This window comes from Morone saxatilis, unplaced genomic scaffold, assembly GCF_004916995.1.
Source record: "Morone saxatilis isolate NCDOM2014 unplaced genomic scaffold, NCSU_SB_2.0 Contig24, whole genome shotgun sequence".
NCBI classification, from domain to species: domain Eukaryota; kingdom Metazoa; phylum Chordata; class Actinopteri; family Moronidae; genus Morone; species Morone saxatilis.
Genome location: NW_023339807.1, coordinates 5,864,217 through 5,884,881, shown reverse-complemented (window position 1 = coordinate 5,884,881; position 20,665 = coordinate 5,864,217). Strand labels below are relative to the sequence as shown.

The window sequence follows — 20,665 nt, the reverse complement described above, 5'->3', positions numbered from 1 at the left end:
CACGGAACCCATCAAACAGAAGACTAACTTCAATCTTTCCACCACGCGTTCAAGAAAAAACAAAAAAAAAAAAAAAAAAAAAACACACAACAAAAAACAGCAAAAAGGGGGGTCTCATCAAACACCCCTTAAGAACGGTTTTTCCAAACAACAAGGACAACTAGAGAGAACACCCAACCACCAGACAACACACATGCACCAAACAAACATCTCCGCCGACTAGAAAAACACATCATCGGTAGAATGACTAACCACGTAAAGTGCATCATACACAACACTGGGAGCATCACGCGAACTTCGTCATAGTTTTCTCCATGTCACCGGTTTTGCTTCAACCCTCATCGGTAACCTGCAGCAGTGGCGAAGTAAGCAGTGTGTGGCAACCAAACACTAACCTGCATTCGATATCAACCTTTTTTTTTTGTTACTGTTCAAAAAGAAACCTTAAACCTTCAGCCAAAGCTTTAATGTGAGCTCACTGTTACTGTTTTTTGTGAAAAAGTATATATATTTTTTTTTTCCTCTCTGGGAGTAGAGCTTTATTTGGTACAGCCTGTGTATTGTTCATAGAAATAAGTTGACGCTTCAAAGCAATTGACACTTGTTATGTGCCTGAGCTATGTGCAATACTGGTGGTTTACATCCAATGTCCTTGTATCTTTATTATTAAAGCATGATAAATCCTGGCCATGTGTTGTGAGTAATGTCTTTCATAGGACAGGTTTGTTGCAGGGAGGAAATGACTGAACACGGACAACTGTTACCATTTGGTTATGTAAGATTTGTGTTAAATATACTTGCGAAGACTGGGAGAGCCCAGGTTTCTACACTTGCGCAAGATGTTCACATAAATTAATAAAAGGGGAAAATATGGAGTCTGAACTCAAGTGCAACCAAGCAGTGTTCTCATGACGGCTCATCTTACGTAAAAGCTTTCCCGGGCTGTATTTTCAGATGTCCCTTGGGTTGTGTGTGTCTGACAATGTGAAGTGCATTAGATCCACTTTACTGGGATCTCTCGCTAGCTGTAAAATGCTGCCTGTGCCCTTATAGCAGTAAAAACTCGGTCAGTGCCAACGCAGATGCAAAAAGTACCAATGCTTTCTCCGCTCATTACGCAACATTTACCCATATTCAATGAAAATGAAAAGCTGAAAGTCTGAATGACACTTGGCATCTTTGCCATGATTACTCCATTTTCCACTCCATATGGTGATGTATCTTAAGTTGCATAACCATGACCTCTCGGTTCATAAGGCGTCAGACTAATGAGTCATCAGATGCTATAATCCCCACACTAGTACGTGGATGCTAGATTAAAATGAGTGGGGAGCAATGGTTGTAAATCGAACCAGCTGAAAACACACCAGTCCTGTAAAAAATCAGTATATTTGATTCTTAAGCCTTTAGGACAATTATTCACCCAAATGGCTTGTTCCCTTTCTGAAGACTGATGACGTGCATTTTCCCTTTCTAAAAGTGGGTCAGTCTCAGAGGTTTTGGCAGGCAGGCAGTGTCCCCAGACAGATGGGAGTGACAGCATTATAATGGGGGTCAGATGAATGATGACAAACATCAATCAATCAAGGTTAAAGGCCACCTTAGTATCAAGCATTATAATGTGATATTAACAGGACTAGTCTGTTAGCAGCTCTATATTTAGGCACAGCAGTGCTTTGAGCTAAATGTTAACATCAGCATGTTAATATGCTCACAGCGACAATGCTAACATGCAGATGTTCACCATAGTTTAGCATGCTAATATTTGCTAGTTAGCACTAAACATTATAGATGAGACTAATGGGAATGGCACTGATGGTGGTAGATTGACCAACCAACACTGCCATTCCTAGAACCATGTCACTAGCATGGCTAACAAAAAGCCCAAACCCATTTGTTGTACCTATAGCAAAGCTCAATAATCACTCAGCCGCTCATCCACCTGTAAGGATTCCTCTAGCACAATACCTCAGATAGTGTTTTCCAAATTACACACCAGGCAGCAGACTCATGACCAAAGTTATTCACCTCTAGAGGTATGAATCAAATCATTTTATTAAAAACCTGTGTAGGACTAATACAGCAGGTATACAATCTGCCAAACCCTCTGGATTGGTTGAGCTTGTGGACTCATTTGTGCTCAACCATGACAATTCTTATAACATGAAATCTTACACATCAATGAGAAAAAGTGGGTGGGTTCTCTGTGATTCTTTTTTGGAAAACTTAAATGTGCAAAATGACAAAACAGAATCACATGCAGATTTTCTCAATGAAAAAACAATGGGAAAAAGAGCATCTCCATAGAAAACAGAAATCCACATCGATAGTTTGCGGAATTCCCTTAAAATAAACACCTGTTTTCATTTAAACTCTTAATCCTGATCATGCACTCATCGGCCATTTTATCATTTAAGTTTTTACAGAATCAGCACCTCTGGGTGTGTCAATAAATCATCGCTAGATAACATTAACCCAGTATTTTTTTTTAAGAAGCATCAAACAGCTCGCAAAGCTTTTCCAATTGTAACATTTAATATGAAAATTTGCCTCCCTCGCCTCCACCCAAGTCATTTATCAGACGTCACAGACCAGGAACATATTGTATCATGTCTGCACATTTTAATTTATAAAGGCCTTTCTTCACCTGCCAATGTTTCCATGACAACAGCTTGCCTATTGGCACTGGTACCAATGTTACCAACACTGACTGGTAATTTCATTATAATGATGCACAACAGGATGCTCAGTCAAAACCAACAACTTCAACTGTTAGTCTTACATTTTCAGATGAGAAAAGAAGCAAGAATTTATTTTTCCATCTTCTTCTCGGCCAAGGTAACCGGTCTGAGATTACACGTGATGGTGATTCATGTTTTATAAAGACAACGTGTGTGCAGTGAGTGTATCAACTATTAAAGAGCAATGTAACATTCCCTCCCCCTGAAAGAAAATGGAATAAATAAAATAAATCAATGCCTTAATCACTGGATATTTTCCTTGGATATGAAACGCTGACAAAGGAGGAGAATGAATGGCAGATCAGTAGCCATGAAGTTACCATAGGAACCCACAGCTAACATTTATAGTTGGGCTAGATTCTACTCTATGGTCATTTATCTATACTCATATAGCTTTCATTTTAATTTAGATTTCCAGTGTAATAAGGGCTACGCAGCTCAGGGAGGGAATGTGAAATATCAAGCAACATTCATTCCAAAAAAAAAAAAATTTCAGACAATGAAAGACATAAATATAAAAACACAAGAATCAAGCAAACCAAGGGATGTCACTGGTATACAGTGATGCTTAAAATTAATTACACTCCTTTGTCCTTTGAGGTATTAAATAAGACAAAAAAAAGAAATGGTACTCCCTATTTGAGTTTCAAAAAGGTAGCACAGGTACCTGTTTATTTACAAATGTTTCTGGGAAAAGCAATAAACATTTTTCTACACTACCTGACATTTAATCAGAATCTAATTTGGAGCCTTCTAATGCTGCATCTAACCTTTAACCTAAGATGAACTGGATCATATTTATACAGTTCTCCCTTGAAGACCAAAATGGCTTTGCCACATGAAGAGCACACCAGTACCAAGTACACCAAGTGCATTATCTGCCCTCAAGAACGATGCATTTTACACTGCTGCAGCTGGAAAACAGACTAAAATGGCTGCTGGTGGAAACTGGGTGAAGAAGGAGGACAGTTTGCTAACATAAGTAGTGCAGGGTGATAATCCTGGTCGATTTGATGACTCTAAAGACAGAGTGACGAATGATTTAGTGTCTTTGCCCCCCCCAAACCCCATCCCTCTGGCTCAAAATAGAGCATTTCTAAAATGTTACGAGAGCTTGACGGCAATCTTCTGCTCCTTCTTCATCATCCTCTGAACTTCTTTCTCCATCTTCTTCCTCTGCTGCTCCATGGACCGCTTTTCTCTCTCAACCATCTTCTGTTGTCTGTTAAATAAAAGGCAAGACCGACATGCGATTGAATGCAATGTCATACCAGCGCATATCAACGCAAGCTAGGTCAGCTGGGAGTGGGGTAAACAAAATCTTGTTCCTTGCTCTTGTGTTGTAATAATGGCACACACTGCCACCTGCTGGCCGTTGTGTGAATCTACACTCCTCAAATAGAAAGGTGGTCAGGAAGCCTATTTTAAGTGTTCTTTTTATCTTCCTTTCAATGAAGGAGAATAGCACTGTTATTATTACTGTATGTCTGCAGACTGATTCAGACTGGTTTCATTTTCCCCTTCGTCTTACATACAACTCCTGCACTTGTTCATGTAACTGTTGTAATTGGTTGGTGCTTTGTTAATGTTGGATAAGGAGCTGATAAATCTGGACAAACTGCTATTGGTGCACATCTATGTACTGTATATTGGCCCAGATGCATTCTTGAAACATTACCTGAGCACCTCCTCTGCCTCCCAGGCTGCATCAGACTCGTCCTCCCAGGCGTTTGTGTCCCCCTGCCAGTTGTCCATTTCTCCCAGTTCAGCCTGTAAAAAAAGAGAAGTTTAAAAACCAGAAGTTCTCTTCACTACAACTGTTCTGTCTAGCTTTACCAGAGATCAACTGTATAGCTGATACTGTATAATAGACCTTTTTTCACAGCAGCCAGTTTGACATGAAATAGTTGGGCAAACACCAATGACTCTAATTAACCCGCAAACACACAAACGGCATAAAGAATCTGTTCAATTTTTAAAATGAAAAGCCACATGCACACTCCCGATCGGATTTCATGCTAGATCAATATTTTTAGCACCAGGCCAGATGTGAAATCAGTCAGACGCAGTTTCAGGCAGGCAACACGCACAGAACACACTCCGCTTCTGAAACGCTCTCAGTGGGATTTAAAGACGTGCGGATCATGGAGCCGAACTAAGTTGCCGACGTGACGTCACAAAGCCGTGCCAGGTGGAATTTTGGGGTAAGGGTCCATTCCATTTAGTGCTGCAGAGCCTTCCAGCTGCATCCCCATTTTCTAATTCAATGTCCTGCAATGGTTGCAATGACTGCACAATTAAATGTGCAAGCATGTCTTAACACTCCGTTAATGTCTCATGAAAAAATGAAAATAAAAACCTTCTGATCTCTGGTGCATTAGATGTGTATATTAGATTTATACAACATGTTTTAATTTCCTTTTATACATCGGAGCCCCTTTCCGAAGTATAATATTTTTAACAACAGCGGACAAATCTGCATTTGCAAGTAACGTGTGAGTGTATAACCTATATAGTCTACACACACTGGGGTCCCTACACATTGTCTATTTCAATCTCTACACATTTTCCTGCCCTTACTTTCTGGGTTTGCATTGAATTGGATGATTTTCAGATACACCTTTATTATGTGCCATTACTGTATGCAATGTATGGCCATGTATGTGGACCGAGCTGCATTTCAGTTGATACTACTCTACGGTAGAAACTCTGCTTAGTCCTAAACTTTTCCAAAACAAAACCTGCCTGACGCTTTACATGGTAAAAAGCTGGAACTTACGGAGGGTGGACTGAAGGTCATCATATCCTGAGAGGCTGCCAGTCTGCTGGAGAAACCTGCTGAGCCATCAGGCACCGGGTAGTTCAAAGGCTCTCTTTTCTTCAGCAGTATCTGCAACACGGAAACCAGAGAGACTGGGGCTCAAACTTACGCACTATGTGACGCATTACAATCCTATTATAGACAAAGGTGGAGTTGTCAAAATCCAAGCAAATTAAAATGTAATTATATACAGTATGTTAGGAATTGTGCAGATGCATCATGTCACGCTCTAATTTGTTTACATCCTATTTATACAATGTACATCCATTACAAGCACCTCAAGTAAACTAATACCAGGAAAGAAACAAGCGGAGGGTGAGGTCAGGAGCATTCCAATCAGTTGACTGGCCTTTTATTTATTGGTCTAACCTGAGATTAAAATCAATTTAATCCATTTACTTGGAGGATATAAGTTTTTTTTTTTTTTTTTAATGACAGACATTTTGAAATATGTGATATTCGCTGTTTTATCAAGAGGTACATGAGTGGGTGGAAATCATTTGTGTGTGTACAGTGACAGATCTGAGGCGTGCTCTGTCTAATCTCGCTCCTCAAGCTAATGCACATGTTCTGTCAGACACCTTCCAACAACACAAACTGTTATTTACACACCGTTGTACTGTATCTGTGTATTTACCGTTAACATGTCTAAAAGAAATAACAGAAAACACAACTCTGCAGTTGAACAAGCTTATTGCAGCTCCTCTGGGAGGCTTACCAGCATGGCCTAAGACTTTCCTGGGAAACACCCTGCGAGAACATTTACCCCTAACTTCCAGTCTTTGCATTACACAACGGCAAACACATCAAAGACTAGTGTCTGCACTGAACGTGTACAGATTAAATTATTATTTTCTAAACAGAGAGAAAACAAACACATTTCCCAAAATGTCTGTGTATCCTATAAATAAAATATTGAATCTCTTTTAAGATGCTATATAACGTCAGAAACACATCCAACCCACTTGGAAAAGATTTATTCAGGATATTTGGTATATCATTTATTTTGCATCTGCTTGGTAACGCTGGATCATCTGAACTGCCTGTGGACATACCTTCTGTGTTTTCCTGATGGTGGGAGCCATGTCTTTGAAGTAGTCGGGCTCTTCATCCACCTCGTTGGGTGAAGGGGAAACGTTTCCATTGCCACCTTCAATCTTGATACTAGTAGGAGCCTCTTCGTCCCAAGAGCTCCATTCTTCAATCTCTGGCTGTTCAGACAAGACAATAAAATACTGTTTCAAGTAACATTTTAACGTACAATATATCATTTTTAGCCGCCAGCTACTCCAGTTTAGGATTCCTTCAATGTTCATCGTTGAGGAAGTTTTTACTGGAAGCAGAATTATCCACAGAGGTCTCAGTTTCCCAGTGATTAAAACCGATAAAAACATTGAACAAAGTAGTTTCGCCTTAAAAATCTGTGTTTCTGCCAGTCAAACTGCTTCTAACGTTAGCTCAGCTTGTTTCTCTGACGTTTCCAGATGTCCAATGACTAAAATCCTTCATCCGATTAAAATACAGCTAAAGATCTCAAAGTGTATTGCAAAAATGTGGCCTAAAACTAGATTAAAAACTCTGTTTTTGACAACTTCTGGAGACAACCACCACACTGATACATGCGCATACGGCATTGACAGGCAACCGGTGAAACGCACCGTAACCTGAATAAAATGACAGATTTCTCTGGGTTTGAACATGGTTGGAAAGATTGGGAATAATGTACAGAACGCAACAAAATATCTTTCAGAGGTCAAGTATTTATAAACATTTCAATGTGGCAATGTTACATATTATTGCTATAAACATGAAGGATTCAAGAGCAGACTGTGTGGTTATTCTGCATAAGCAAATATATGCAATGATTGTATCTGTAGTTTGCCTTTCCAAACATTGAACGCTAGAATCCAACCTTCTCAGGCCGGGTGTAGATGATTGACTGACCTGTTTTGGTACTGATGATGAAAAATCCACTGTTGTTGGGAGAGTTATTTGATCACCACTGAGCTTGCGGCCCCTTCCACTCCTGCAGACAAATACAATAAAATAAACTAATTTAATGTCGCAAACAGCAGCAACTGATAAAACATTTTTTATCAAACACAAAAGGTCAGATCCAATTTAGTCTTCTTCCACCATTACAGAAGCACACAGCTTAAAACATAAATTGAGATCCTTTCTTAATCGTTAGATTCCAGTGGTAATTCAGCATGAATGTGATCCCCCCACACAATGATCTGGTTGGTTTTCTACCAAAATATACCATGGTGGGTGGCAGTGAATATGAAATTCATTTAAATAAACGGCTCTTTAGCTGTGGATCAGACGTGTAGAAACGTTACCAGTTTATCTTGTCTATTTAGTCAAAAAGGTACTAGGCGAGGTTGTTTTCAGTGTGTTTATGTTTGTCAATAAGCAAAGCAGTGTTGCACTGACAATATCTTCCTCAGACAACAGTATGCATCAGGGGTCAGGGGACATTGCTTTGTCGTGTTTAGTTGCACTCACCTGCATATCAACCTTTTAAAGAAAGAAAGTAAGCTGGCTAGACATGTGCAGATCTTGAAAAGACGGAACTGAGTGATGGCCATGATGAAACTGATCTGGTGGGAAAGAAGAAAGAAAATATTAGCATTTGGCTTTACAGTGATTGACATGTTGTGTCTTGGTTTGCTCCAGAGCAACAGGATGTGAAGTAAAGCAGCTCTCCACTGGACCAATATTTATGCAGGGTAGCATGAAAATGAGAACAGTTGGCCAGGATTCAGTCTTTAAAAGTAAATACGTTAGCGTGTGTTATATAAGTATTACTCACCAACATTCATATTATTAATAATCCGAGCCGTGACACTATTCAAAAGCTTCCCTGCTAGTAAGTAAACGGATACACTTGGCTAGTAGATTTTAACAATAGATGCATTTCTTAAAGACCAATAAATGCAACTATACTGTCAGATTCAAACCTTTGTTTAATAACGTTACAACTTTCAACACAGAACAAAAAGACCGAGCTGAGGTTAACGTCAGATATCATACGAGCTCAACCAGTATTTACGCTAAATTAAAGCTAATAAACGAGGTCTTCACGATACATTTTTGCACCTCTGAGCCACTATACAAATAGACACTCACCTTGCAAGATGTCAATACACTGTACGCCGAGCAGCTGCTTTCTTCTTGTATGGCAGAAGAGACGAGTTCATTTATTTGCTAACCGCTGCTTGCTAGCTTAGCCCACAGGAAAACATGATATTTCTCAATCTTTTAATTGTCTTCGTAAGACGGCACATTGGCAGTGGCAAATTATGTCGTTGTCATGTTAAAACCATGCACGTAACAGCTGTACAGCCCAATGCGGTTTCATGACAAAACTCCTAAATTTGTGTCGTCTCTCATCTCTGCCCCATGGCTGCCATCTTTGAGCTGGGAGGAGCAGGAACAGGGAAGTACAGCGTGGTCCTGCTGCATTCAAGTACTGTCGGAAATTGAGGGAGTAATAGTGCTTGTAATCCCCATAGACGTTAACCCATATTTATATGTATTTATATACAGTTTATGGTCTGAAAAAACAATAAAAAGGCTGCGAACTGGACATAGCAGCCTTAACAGTACTCTTTTCATAGTGGGAAAGCATTCAACAGGTCATTATAATCGGTGGAGCATATTCTAATTGCATGCCGAACAAAATGCATTATGGTGAATTCACTTTAACACATCTGTAAATTGTCCTGTAAACCGAAGCCTGTCGTCACGACAACCGGCTCTACTCTCCACACCAGTAGGTGGCGGTAGTGCGTTTATAAGCTGGTTTGCTAGCCGCCATTAAAACTCAAAGAAGAAGAAGCTTCCGCGTTTGCAGTCACCACAAACTATCCAATCAGCACTCGACCTGGACGGAAGTGGCACATTTGAAAACTGCCAGTTGAAGTGGAGCCCTGTTCCTATCCCATAAGTAAAACAGGAACTAATAACAGCTCGAAGAAGGTAAGATGTTCTTAATAGCAATGTTGTATTTTAATCGTATAGTAGATGCCTTTATACGCGTTTAACTTGGTCTGAGTTCGCGAGTCCACAGGGGAACAATTCACTGACCTGTTCATCGTTAACAACACCGTTAACAACATGTCAGCTAACTTAGCTATAGCTAACTGAACTAATGCCATTGTAAACACCAAAGGGTCAATTCTTTGCAAAGGAAACACGAAGTCCAACAGTCTGTCTAGAATATGTGACTGAAACTCGTTCTTGCTTCGCAGCAATTATACACACAGGTATCGTCAGGGAAGTTAACGTTGGGTTATTACTTTTCAGTCCATCGGTGAACAAAAGATCCACAAAGGAGCACAAAACGTCAACTGTGGTCATTTAGGAACTGTCTGAACATTACTCTGTCCACCACATCCTTCCTGGTAACTGTTAAATGTCACTTATAACGACATCGGAGTGGGATTTTTTTAACGGTCTGTAACGCTAACGCATTTATCTTCATTCAAGAAAACACGCCTAACCTCATAAGGGCTAATGTCATCCGTCGACCTCTCTATTTCAGATGGAGGAAGAGGAGCATACAGACAGAAAGCAGCAGCTTGCCATGCTTTATCAAAAGCTCAACAAAATTAAAAAGTATCTCAATGAAGGTAATGGTTTGCTCTGTAGTCCTGTCATCAGTATCCATACACGTCAGTATCCATATGTCCACACTTCATACAGTCATCATGGCACCTTCCTCTTGTTACAGATGACACGGACAATATTAACCAGGTTATCGGCTCCAACTCGCCTGAATCATGCCACTCATATTTGACGGACCTGGAAAAGAAAGGGGACCCTCACCTGGATCGTAACCACCTCACCAGACTTGTTGACTTTTATACCAGAGTCTTCTCCAATATGCCCCTGGGCAAACACTGTGACAATGAGAGCTATGCCAGGATGTTGGTCAGATTTGCAGAGCTAAAAGCGTGAGTGACCATAGTTATTCACTTGTATATCAAAGATTTTTGTATTTCTAGTTTTAGTTTGATGATATCCTTTTTAAGAAATGGTGGGCATTTAGTCTGATTATCCTCTTTTCTCTTTTCTTCTATTAGAATTCAAGATGTCCATGAGGCAGAAGCCAACTTCAACGTGGCAAGATCTCACAGCCAGAACTTTGCGTTTGTTCACATTGCTCATGCACAGTTTGAACACTCCCAAGGTAGAGATAAGCTTTTTGTATTTTTCAGTGTATATAAACATATTGTGACATTTTATCTGCGGTATTTCAGTGTCTGCTGTGTCATCTTACCAGGCAACACAAAGCGAGGCATTTACATATTGCAAAATGCTATTAAACTGGGTGCAAAACCAAAGGAACTGCTGGAGGCGGCCTTGCAAAGCATGCAAACGGGGAAAACACAGCTCTTCTTTTCAGAGGATAAGGAAAATGCGCCATGTGAGTGTTTATTCATGTTTTATTCCATGGCATCACATGGTTAGATTAACTGACTGGTGTTCTTACAATGCAATTTTATCATATGATTTATTAGCTTTTTATTGTCTAATTTTGTCTTCTTTCTGCCAGTATTGTCGAACACCAATGTGCACGATTCTGTCAAAAAAGGCTCCGCATTCCAAAAAGTAAACAGAATATCAGATGGGACAGGCGATTTGCAGCTTTCCAGTATTTTTGCTTCAGGGTAAGAATGTAGGAGAATGACTGCCTTCAACTTTTAATACAGCATCTGTTTGGTTTAGGGAATCTGACATCCTGTGTTGTTCTCTGGCCCGCAGGACAGAGCCCCTCGGTGGGTCATCCGATGATCAGCTACCGGGCTGGAGATCTGCATCTCAACGCAAGAGAGCAGTTGGCATGGTGAGACTTACATTTCATCATCTTTGACGTTTTCAAATCAATTTACCATTAACACACACACACACACAACATACACTTTGAAAGTTTTGAAATTGTAGGGTTTTTTTGTGTTCCAGCCAGGAAGAGTTCCCGTAGTACCTTTCTCTATCCCAGAAAAGGATGATGATGACTACATTAATGGGAAGCCCTCAAAGAGAAGCGATGCTTCAGTCCACACCAGTTTGTCAAGGTAGTTTTTATAGCAACATTTATTTCCAAATATGTTTAATTTGACGGCTTCAGGAATGCTGTGAAAACAGTCATCCTGCTTGGAACACCCACGGTCCCTTACAAGGACATCATTTGAGGAACTAATGCTAAGTTGTTTGATTTCTAGTTAGAGCAAACTCTTGAATATTTCAGTGAAATGTGTAATAATAAAATAGTTACTGTTAATGAGACTGATTCTTCAATTTGTTTCATTTAATCTTAGGCAAACATCTGGTTCAAGTGTGAACTCAGTATTTGGGCTGTCATCCTCAAAGAAAAATGCAGTTGATGGGGATTATCAAGTGAGTATAAAGCAGCTACAGCAGTTTGGGTATCGCAATGTCAGAATAAGCACTTTTTTATATTCAGTGCTCAGCGAAGCAAAGGTGTTGAGCTTGTCGCTGTGTTCTCAGCCACCCGCTGTCAGCCCAGAGCATTACCCTTGGGAGGACCAGGCAGCTGTGGACTCCACCACCACACTGCTTCACACACGGGACACGTCGAGAATGGAAGGTACGTATATTCCTGACAGTATGCTCCACTGAATGCCCTGCTGCAGTTTGTTGCAGTCAGTAAAACTTTATAGAGCTCTGTCAACAATTTGCGTGTTGTACTATTGTTGTTGGACTATTGTTTTTGTGACATTTTGTTTCTCGCTGGCAGATGTAACCTACAACTTCGACCAGGTCCTCCATAAAAATTCGCCCGAGTCGTGTTGGGCGTACCTGATGAACTTGGAGAAAAGAGGAAACCCTCACACAGACATCAACCTCCTCAATAAGCTCAAGGACTGTTACGCTAAAATCTTCTCCAGGCTGCCAATAAGACAGTTCAGCAAAAACACCAGCTATGCCAGAATACTGGTCAGATATGCCGAACTCAAGGGGTGAGTGTGGATGACAATACTGAATTTATTACAGTACTGGGGCTTTGTGGTGTGTATTCGGGGGTATTTAACTGCAGGTGTGGTCAAACTTAAGATTGTAATCATTTTCACAGCATTCTCTTCATCAATGTGAAATCATATTGACTGATTTTTACATGTTTCATGGAAGTGGATCCTTCCTTTATATATTCAATATGTCACACTGTGATGGATTGTGGAAATGATTTTTTAGACATGAACCCTTATATGTTAATGGGAAGCTCATCACACCACAGTTACATGGAGAGAAGCCAAACAATATTATTGAATTATTGCCTAGCCCCAGGTGTGGCATTGGTGATCTGACATCTGAACTAGATCCTCTGTATGACATTTATTACTTTTTAACATTGACATATTTCAGTTAATGTATAAAGACCTGTGTGGATGTAATGGTTGGTGGTCCCTAAAATCAGTGCACACATCCCTTTCACCCCTCAAAAAGGGCTATTGTTGCCAAAATGTTAAATTTAAATCTTTGAATCTAACATGTATTGTCATATGCTTTTTAAGTGTAACCTCATTTCTGTTTTTTATTTCTTTTTAAGGATTGAAGACCAAGATGAGGCCCAAGACCACTTTATAGTTGCGAGATCCAACTGTAAAGGCTTTGCCTTTGTCCACATAGCACATGCCCAGTTTGAGGTTTCTCAAGGTAGAACGGCTTTGTATTTATTTCAGTTTCCAGAAGTCTCATATATGGAATAGACCAACACAGACCAAATGCACATATAAATGCATATTTCATGGAATACATGTAGATTTTATTTTGCAACATTCATATTAAGAACAATAAAATTATCAGCAAGTTGATGTTGTAGATGTGCCAGTGTCCTAATTATAGTTTTTCCTTCGCCTTTCCTTTTAAGGTAATGTGATCAAAGCAACTTCAATTCTGCACAAAGCCCAGGCTTTAAATGCCAGGCCAGCAGAGCTCCTGGAGATGGCCATACGCAACCTGAAGGCTGGGGAAAAACAGCTTGTACCCACCAGGGAGGAGGAACACCCCACAGGTAGAGCCACTGAAGAGTCTTTCACTCCGTTCATTTACATACGCACTAGTATCCTGCTGTATATATCAGGTTTTTGGAGTATCTTAGCTTATGTTTTGGGCTTGTAAACCGCTTATCCTGGTTTCAGAAACCTGGATATGCTACCTGATGAATACTCCCATAGAAACCAGGGTATTGTGGTATGTAAACACAGTATCCTGGTTTCTGAACATTCTCTGTTGGTGCAGAACACAGTGGCTGAGATGGAGAGAAAAAGGCAACTGCAGCCAGACAATTGGATCAGAAACGTGGATACTGTTATGATCATGCATACAGGACTATAAATAACCAGGTTTCTCATGCGCCACATCAACTCCTTATTCGGAATATGATCAAAAACAGGATAAGGCTAAAAACCTGGATGCAAATGTAAACACACTTACTGTTAAGGTTAAAGTCCTTGGACGTGGCCTGTGACTGAAATATTTCTCATTTTTACTGTTTTTCTTGTAGATTTGCAAACAAGTGTTGCAGTAAGTGTCCCTACTGGTGGGGGAAACCAGGAACTTCAGCTTCCTGCTCGGGTCCCTGTGAGCCGGTCAGTGGAACAGCCTAAACCTGCGAGCAAGGAGCCAGTATCAGAGTGGAAGATGCCGACTCTCTTCAACCGGCATGTTTCTCCAGAGGTATGATGACGTTCTTCATCTACTTTTTTTCTGTGCAATACATTTAGGGCAAATGATTCATAAAAAATATAATCAAGTGAGGAAATCTCTACAGATATGAGAACATGATCATTTTCTAAATTTGATGATTCCATTTTGATATGATTCTTTTTATGACCACTTCAAGTCATTTATTAATGGAACCGCATTCTGTTTTAATCTCAAAACTTTACCCTAGTGTTGATCGAATTATTCCAAATGACTTTCTTCCTAGGATAAACGCACTACACCTCCTGAGCCCACACCCGTTCCTCGCCTAGTAGAGTCATTCCCCACTCCGTCCGTCCATCTTCCGTCCAGACTGAACCCACAAACAGTCTGTCAGACACCAAATAGCTACAGGAACCCCTGTGCTAACAGGTATTATCTCGTTTCCTTATGTGCTTTTTTTTTTTGTACCATCATAGAATTTGCCCAGTCACACCCACTCCGTCTTTCTCTCCCTCAGCTTTATTACTCCTGTTGTAAAGAGAGGTCCTGAAGTGTCTTCCTCTGCAGTGGCAGCACACAGAACCGGACCCATTCAGCAGCCCTTCACACCGCAAAGCCAAGGGCCATGTTTCCAAACTCCACAGGTACAAAATGTTCATTCCCTGCCTTTGCTGTTATCTTGTATGCTACCTTCATTTTTCTAGATAACAAGTTTTTCATGACACCAAACACCTGTTATAACTGGTTCAGCAACAGTAACTTTAAGTATTCAGAGTCAGTGTGTTCGTCTGATGCTTTTTACTGTGTTTAAGTGTCAAGCACCATATAATGAAATCAGCTACCAACAGGTACTATATATCTGGACATGTAGATAGCAGTGTGTTTTGTCTAATCTCGTTTCAGCCTTCCTTTACTGCGTTGTCAAATGAATCCATTACCATCAAGGGCAAGCAGTTTTTCATACTCAAGATGATTGGAAGGGGTGGATCCAGCAAGGTAAAACATTAGGAGAGAATTAATTTCATGTTTCAGCATTCATACACTTTGCTTTTGTCCTTGTTTGCAGCTATAATAATTGACTGACTTCTCTTTCTTTCAGGTCTACCAGGTCCTTGATCACAAACGGCAGCTGTTTGCAGTGAAATACGTCAACCTTGAGGAGGCTGATGCTCAGACAATAGAAAGTTACAAAAATGAGATTGAACATCTGAACCATTTGCAGCAGTACAGCGATCAAATTATCAAGCTCTATGAGTAGTGAGTACATTGCCTGTACAAAACAAATATATCTATGCATTACATTGGAATCACTTTGAAGCTTTTTTGACATGTTTACTAAATCTTGAATGCAAAAAAGAAATGTAATAGTTCATATGACCGCTCTGGAGGTCTACTTGTATATTATGATTTCTGTAAGAAATTCCACAATGGCTGTATATGTGTTTGCAGTGAAATAACCAACAGCTACATCTACATGCTGATGGAGTGTGGAAACTTGGATCTGAACACTTGGTTGCGAAACCGCAAAGCTGTGAATCCACTAGAGAGGAAGTTCTACTGGAAGAACATGCTGGAGGCAGTCCAAACCATCCACAAACATGGTAGTCTTCCTCTATATCTTTTACTACTGTTTCCTCATCGACTGTCAGCGTTGTTCACTAAATGGCACAGTGAAACAGTCATCCAGTTCTAACCGCTGCATATATGTATGTCTCTCATGTCTTCTGTGCAGGAATTGTCCACAGTGACTTAAAGCCAGCAAATTTTGTCATAGTGAACGCTTCGCTGAAGTTGATTGACTTTGGCATCGCAAACAGAATTCAACCAGATGTAACAAGCATTATGAAGGATTCACAAGTAAGATTTATGTCATGTCTACACTAGCTATACTGCGTCAGCTCAGTTCATTCTTATGGATGTGCAAAAATAGATGTTAAATCTAAATTAAATTAGCGTTGAGCGAGTACTCGGCTGAAACGTAAAAAAGTATCATAAGAGTAAAATGTGTCAGTATTTGTACTTGGAAATATAACAACTTGTATATTTTGAAAAAAAAATAAATTGTAAATTGTCCTTACTCTTGTGACCAGAAAGATTGTTCTGAAGCTAAATTTTGTGGCTGTTCTGTAAATAGTGTTCTAATAAATATAGCAACTTCTGATCAACCCACATCAATTTCAGATTTATATCAACAACTTCCAATTAACCCGCCCACTTCTAATTTAAGCACCACCCACATCCACTTATGTCCCACAGACAGACAGACAGACAGAATATGGTGTACTCGCTCATCCCTAACTATTAAATATGTGAAATTCTGAAAGATAAAATGGATTTACCATAAATATTACTAAGCTGTATTAGAGTGGAAAGGGCTCTACCCACGTTATACATGGTTGTTTGTCAAACACAGGTTGGAACCTTGAACTACATGCCCCCTGAAGCCATCAAAGACACTTCATCCCAGCCAGGAAAAGCACGCTCAAAGGTACTCCTTCTAAGTCAGTTAAACATTCTAAGCACTCGTTTCTGATTGCAGGGCAGTTGTGAAAAATATTTTCTAATTTATTTATTTCCCCCCCTAAAGATCAGCCCCAAAGGTGACGTGTGGTCCCTTGGATGTATCCTGTACTGCATGACTTATGGGAAAACTCCATTCCAAAGCATCACCAATCAGATTGCCAAGCTGCACGCCATCATCGATCCTACCCATAAGATTGAATTTCCTGACATCTTGGAGAAGGATTTGCTGGATGTGCTGAAGGTGAGAGGCCACAGCTAAACTGTCAGTGTGATGTAAACACAAAAGATATACGTTTTCAAGTCTTAAAGTGTTTGGTATTTTTCTTCAAAAATAAGATACTTATAAGTCAGGGTCCTTTACAATTGCTATAATGGATGGTATCCCTTATTATTGTCCATGCACGTATGTACTGTATGCTATATGCTGCCTATAAAATGCATGGGGACTGTATGTCATACAGTGAATAAGTGTTTGTTTTGGTCTCAGAGGTTGAAGGTCAAAGTGAAAATATATACTGACTGTAGAGATTTACTAAGTACAAAAATATAAGCGGTGCAGGTTAATTATTTTGATTTTTATTATTGTTATTATTCGCATCAAAGAGAAGTGTTATTGAAGTGATGTAAAATACAAATAAGCTGTTATTGCCTTGTTGTTCCAGAGGTGCTTGGTACGAAACCCCAGAGAGAGAATCTCTATTGCAGAGCTGCTGGAGCATCCATATCTGCAGATGAAGCCACAAGGATCACCTGAACCAGGTATACACATACATACGCACGCACACACACATCAATACCAAGTGTACTTGGAAGCAACCTTTGCTGTTCACTATGTGACGCCAACCTGTCCTCAACTCACCTGTTTCAGAACGTCCGTGCAACAGTGATCTCAAGAAGATCCTAACGGACCTCGCCGCCCTCCAGTCTCCAAACAGCATCATCCGAGCTGCTAATGTAAGATTTACTTTGTAGAAGTTTTTTCTGGAACGAGTCTCTTCAGTACTAACTCTGCTTTCTGCTTTTCTGTGCAGAATCTGGCAAAAATGTGCAACAGCGGCAGGAAGCTGGACGTTGCCGAGTGCGCAAAGTCCTCATCACAATCCTAAAAGATGTGAATCTGATCATTTTTTTTTTTTTTTTTTACCCCAATTAACCACTTCATACAGTAAAACTATTTTCTGTAGATGTAGAACTAACAAATCTATATTTGTATGTTTGTTTCCTTGAAACAAAATCATTATATTCCCCCATTTTTACTTCTGTCCTCTGATAATAAATAGTAAAGTACACAGTATCATCAAATAAACATGCTGTATCATTTTGAGTTGTTGCTTCATTTGTTTTTTATTTTGCTTTTGGAGCAAAATACACCTTTCAGCCATTTATATCTGCTGTATGTACGTAAATACTGTGAAACAGTATTTCGTTTCTCCAAAGGTAGATTTTGAACAATGCAGCGCCGAATGGCAGAGACGCACAGGAGGTGGATGCGCCTGGCAGTTCACACCAGAAGCCATTTCTCCACACAATTCTACTTCTCTGCTCTTTAATTAAGCAGCCTTAATAACCTCATGAGTTATGTGTTCATGGATGAGTTGGGTGTCGCTTCTGCAACGTTAAAGTTAAAAGGACTATTGTGTGGTGATCTGCCCTGTATCTACTTCTGTCAGGCTCCATTTAAACAATTGACAAATATGCAATAGCAGTGCTATTATTTCTATTAAGCAATTGAAACTGAGCATACGGGAGAAGGACAGAAAACTTACAAAGGTTGACCAACGGAATGCATATTTCATTAATAATCATTATCAGATCATTTAATATAACATTTCTGTAGTTTATAATAGATTATTAATGTGTTTTCATTTTTCAACCAATAAAAGAGAAGTTGACGGCACGAATGCCAGCCAACCTCTTGTGCATGAAGCGGAAACCATACAGAAAAGTAGAAGACAAAAAAAATACATTTAGGGAAATAAATAAGGGGGGAAATGATACAGAAAAATACGTAAATAAATAAAATTTTAAAAAGAACAAATAAATAGGGGAATGTATGCAAATGTCAATAAATTAAGACAAATTAAAACAGAAATATACATGTATAAATTAATAAATATATTTATTTTAAATATTACTTTGGTCATTTAATGGTATATTTATGTAATTACTGTGTCATTTATTTATTTTAATTCTGGCAGTTTAGGTCCTCCATTGCATGACCCTGACTTTTGCCACTTGCACTGACCGCCGTCCTTAAAATCTCACGCACACCGCCCTCCTTTTGGACCAATCACAACCTTTCTCTCTTTCTCATGGAGGCTGGCATAGAGAGGAAGAAACAGGAGTTCTCACTCTGTCATTATTCACAGGCGCCACAAAGAGCCGACGTTACTATCTCATCTTAAACTTGCCTGTTTCACATTATCGACGGTGTTTCTACCAGATAAAAGGGGGTTTCTCATCATATTATAAGTAATGTGTATCTACTGTGATAGTTCTTAAACACAAAAACATATTATCCTACCAAATATAGCACGGTGTTCAGAGCTGCATAGGATGCTATTCAATGTTAATAAAATAATGGTTTTATCTTGATTCGGATCCGAAATATCATTACCCAGCACATATAGTTGATATAACCTGGGATACTTTACTATCATGGATGAGGTTGAGGTTTAGGAAAGTAAAAAAATAAACATTTTCAGATAGATACCAGAATATACCCCACTTTCTTTCCACTGAGTGACTGTCCTCACTTTAATAGACGATCTTCAGCCTTTGATTCATCTTGCCCTTCCTGTTCAGCCATAACAACAGTGATGGCGGCTGCTGCACGGTTCTTCACCCGAGGTGCAAACTCGAAACTTTCCCTCTCCGGGATTGGCACCGGGGCTCAGAGCTCTTTTGGAGTCACTCTGCTGAAACTGTCTCCGAGCTGCAACTCCCGAACAAAAACACAACGAAGACATGCAGCGCACTTTACCTTCCAGCCCGACCCTGTCCCCACACAATACGGTGAGTGCTAACCTACGGCTAACGGTAGCTGCACTAACAGGAGAGACTCTGAGTTTGCTCCCACAAGTTAATGTTAGCTGTTAAATAAGACAAGTGACCTACCGGTTAACCACTAACCACGGGGGTCTGGTTAGGGGATATGAGAGTGTGTATTGGGTAGGGGGTGTTGGTGCTTTCTGTTCAGTTGCCCTGTCAGTCATTGGACCGCACAGTTGGGCGCTGTGCACCTTCATATTTAAAGGTCCCCCAGTTTTAAGACATACACATGCTGTGCTTGGAATGATCATTTGTGTCTAAAGTTAAATATTCTTATGGTCAATTCTTTAACTAATCTACCCTTTTTCACTCAGTGGAATAATCCAGGATTTTTCACTCACTTTTAACTATTAGACCCAAGGTGTTTCCTATTTCCCTGAAAAGTTCATTCTCAGTGTATGTGCACTGGAGTTTTCACAAGTTGTGCTTGCGTAAGGTTGCATGTTTGATCAGGCTTCAAATTGGTACGTTTAGGTGGTAAACTGAAATTTAAGATGAACACAAAAAAGAAAGTTCAGTTGATTTATGGGAAAACCGTGTACATACATCATGCCCCACAACAAAGCTCACATATCCAAGTCAAGTAACATTAAGCAACACACATTTGATAAGGTCAAACTGCTTAAAAACATCAGTTGTTCCATTACTAATAATCCTGACTCCCTGGCTGAGGATGACATTGACTTCATTGATGAAGAGTCATCGTATAAGTGACCCATTAAGCAGCGCTGGGTTAAAACTTAATTTACTGTAATAAATTAAGTTAAGTGTTAAGTTTTGCTTCCCATTGCTGCCTATGGACTTAAAGATTGTAGGGGAAATTACCAAACAAGTTTATCATCAGGGTTGACAC

General features: G+C 39.8%; 3 protein-coding genes across 3 annotated transcripts in view; 2 read left to right on the top strand and 1 right to left on the bottom strand.

The window, feature by feature from the left end:
- Positions 1 to 2,014: 2,014 nt before the first annotated feature.
- Positions 2,015 to 9,009, bottom strand: ebag9 (estrogen receptor binding site associated antigen 9). Its single transcript, XM_035672369.1, has 7 exons — positions 8,695 to 9,009; positions 8,071 to 8,165; positions 7,507 to 7,588; positions 6,618 to 6,773; positions 5,521 to 5,631; positions 4,420 to 4,511; positions 2,015 to 3,963 (listed from the first exon to the last, which is right to left on the bottom strand). The coding sequence occupies exons 2-7, from the start codon at positions 8,151 to 8,153 to the stop codon at positions 3,846 to 3,848; spliced, it is 642 nt and encodes a 213-aa protein (XP_035528262.1). The 5' UTR covers positions 8,154 to 8,165; positions 8,695 to 9,009; the 3' UTR covers positions 2,015 to 3,845.
- Positions 9,010 to 9,408: 399 nt separating this feature from the next.
- ttk (ttk protein kinase) lies at positions 9,409 to 18,085 on the top strand. The gene is made up of 25 exons (XM_035671677.1): positions 9,409 to 9,546; positions 10,112 to 10,199; positions 10,301 to 10,523; positions 10,653 to 10,759; positions 10,853 to 10,996; positions 11,126 to 11,240; positions 11,335 to 11,416; positions 11,533 to 11,645; positions 11,889 to 11,967; positions 12,079 to 12,178; positions 12,329 to 12,551; positions 13,139 to 13,245; positions 13,460 to 13,603; positions 14,096 to 14,268; positions 14,522 to 14,667; positions 14,756 to 14,882; positions 15,142 to 15,234; positions 15,338 to 15,495; positions 15,688 to 15,839; positions 15,971 to 16,095; positions 16,652 to 16,726; positions 16,826 to 17,002; positions 17,424 to 17,520; positions 17,630 to 17,715; positions 17,793 to 18,085. The coding sequence occupies exons 2-25, from the start codon at positions 10,112 to 10,114 to the stop codon at positions 17,865 to 17,867; spliced, it is 3,009 nt and encodes a 1,002-aa protein (XP_035527570.1). The 5' UTR covers positions 9,409 to 9,546; the 3' UTR covers positions 17,868 to 18,085.
- Positions 18,086 to 19,545: 1,460 nt separating this feature from the next.
- Positions 19,546 to 20,665, top strand: part of bckdhb (branched chain keto acid dehydrogenase E1 subunit beta) — a 47,142-nt gene continuing 46,022 nt past the window's right edge. Inside the window, exon 1 of the mRNA XM_035672805.1 lies at positions 19,546 to 19,776. Within this exon, the coding sequence (XP_035528698.1) occupies positions 19,581 to 19,776 (196 nt within the window). The 5' untranslated portion in view covers positions 19,546 to 19,580. The remainder of the gene's footprint in view (positions 19,777 to 20,665) is intronic.

Excerpts from the sequence above, each read along its gene's own strand:
- ebag9 (XM_035672369.1), bottom strand. The coding sequence starts at position 8,153 with ATGGCCATCACTCAGTTCCGTCTTTTCAAGATCTGCACATGTCTAGCC. Across the intron at positions 6,774-7,506 it reads CATCATCAGTACCAAAACAG|CCAGAGATTGAAGAATGGAG; the intron begins GTCAGTCAATCA and ends TTGTCTGAACAG. Across the intron at positions 5,632-6,617 it reads CCATCAGGAAAACACAGAAG|ATACTGCTGAAGAAAAGAGA; the intron begins GTATGTCCACAG and ends TCCGTGTTGCAG.
- ttk (XM_035671677.1), top strand. The coding sequence starts at position 10,112 with ATGGAGGAAGAGGAGCATACAGACAGAAAGCAGCAGCTTGCCATGCTT. Across the intron at positions 10,997-11,125 it reads GGATAAGGAAAATGCGCCAT|TATTGTCGAACACCAATGTG; the intron begins GTGAGTGTTTAT and ends TCTTTCTGCCAG. Across the intron at positions 15,840-15,970 it reads CCAAACCATCCACAAACATG|GAATTGTCCACAGTGACTTA; the intron begins GTAGTCTTCCTC and ends TCTTCTGTGCAG.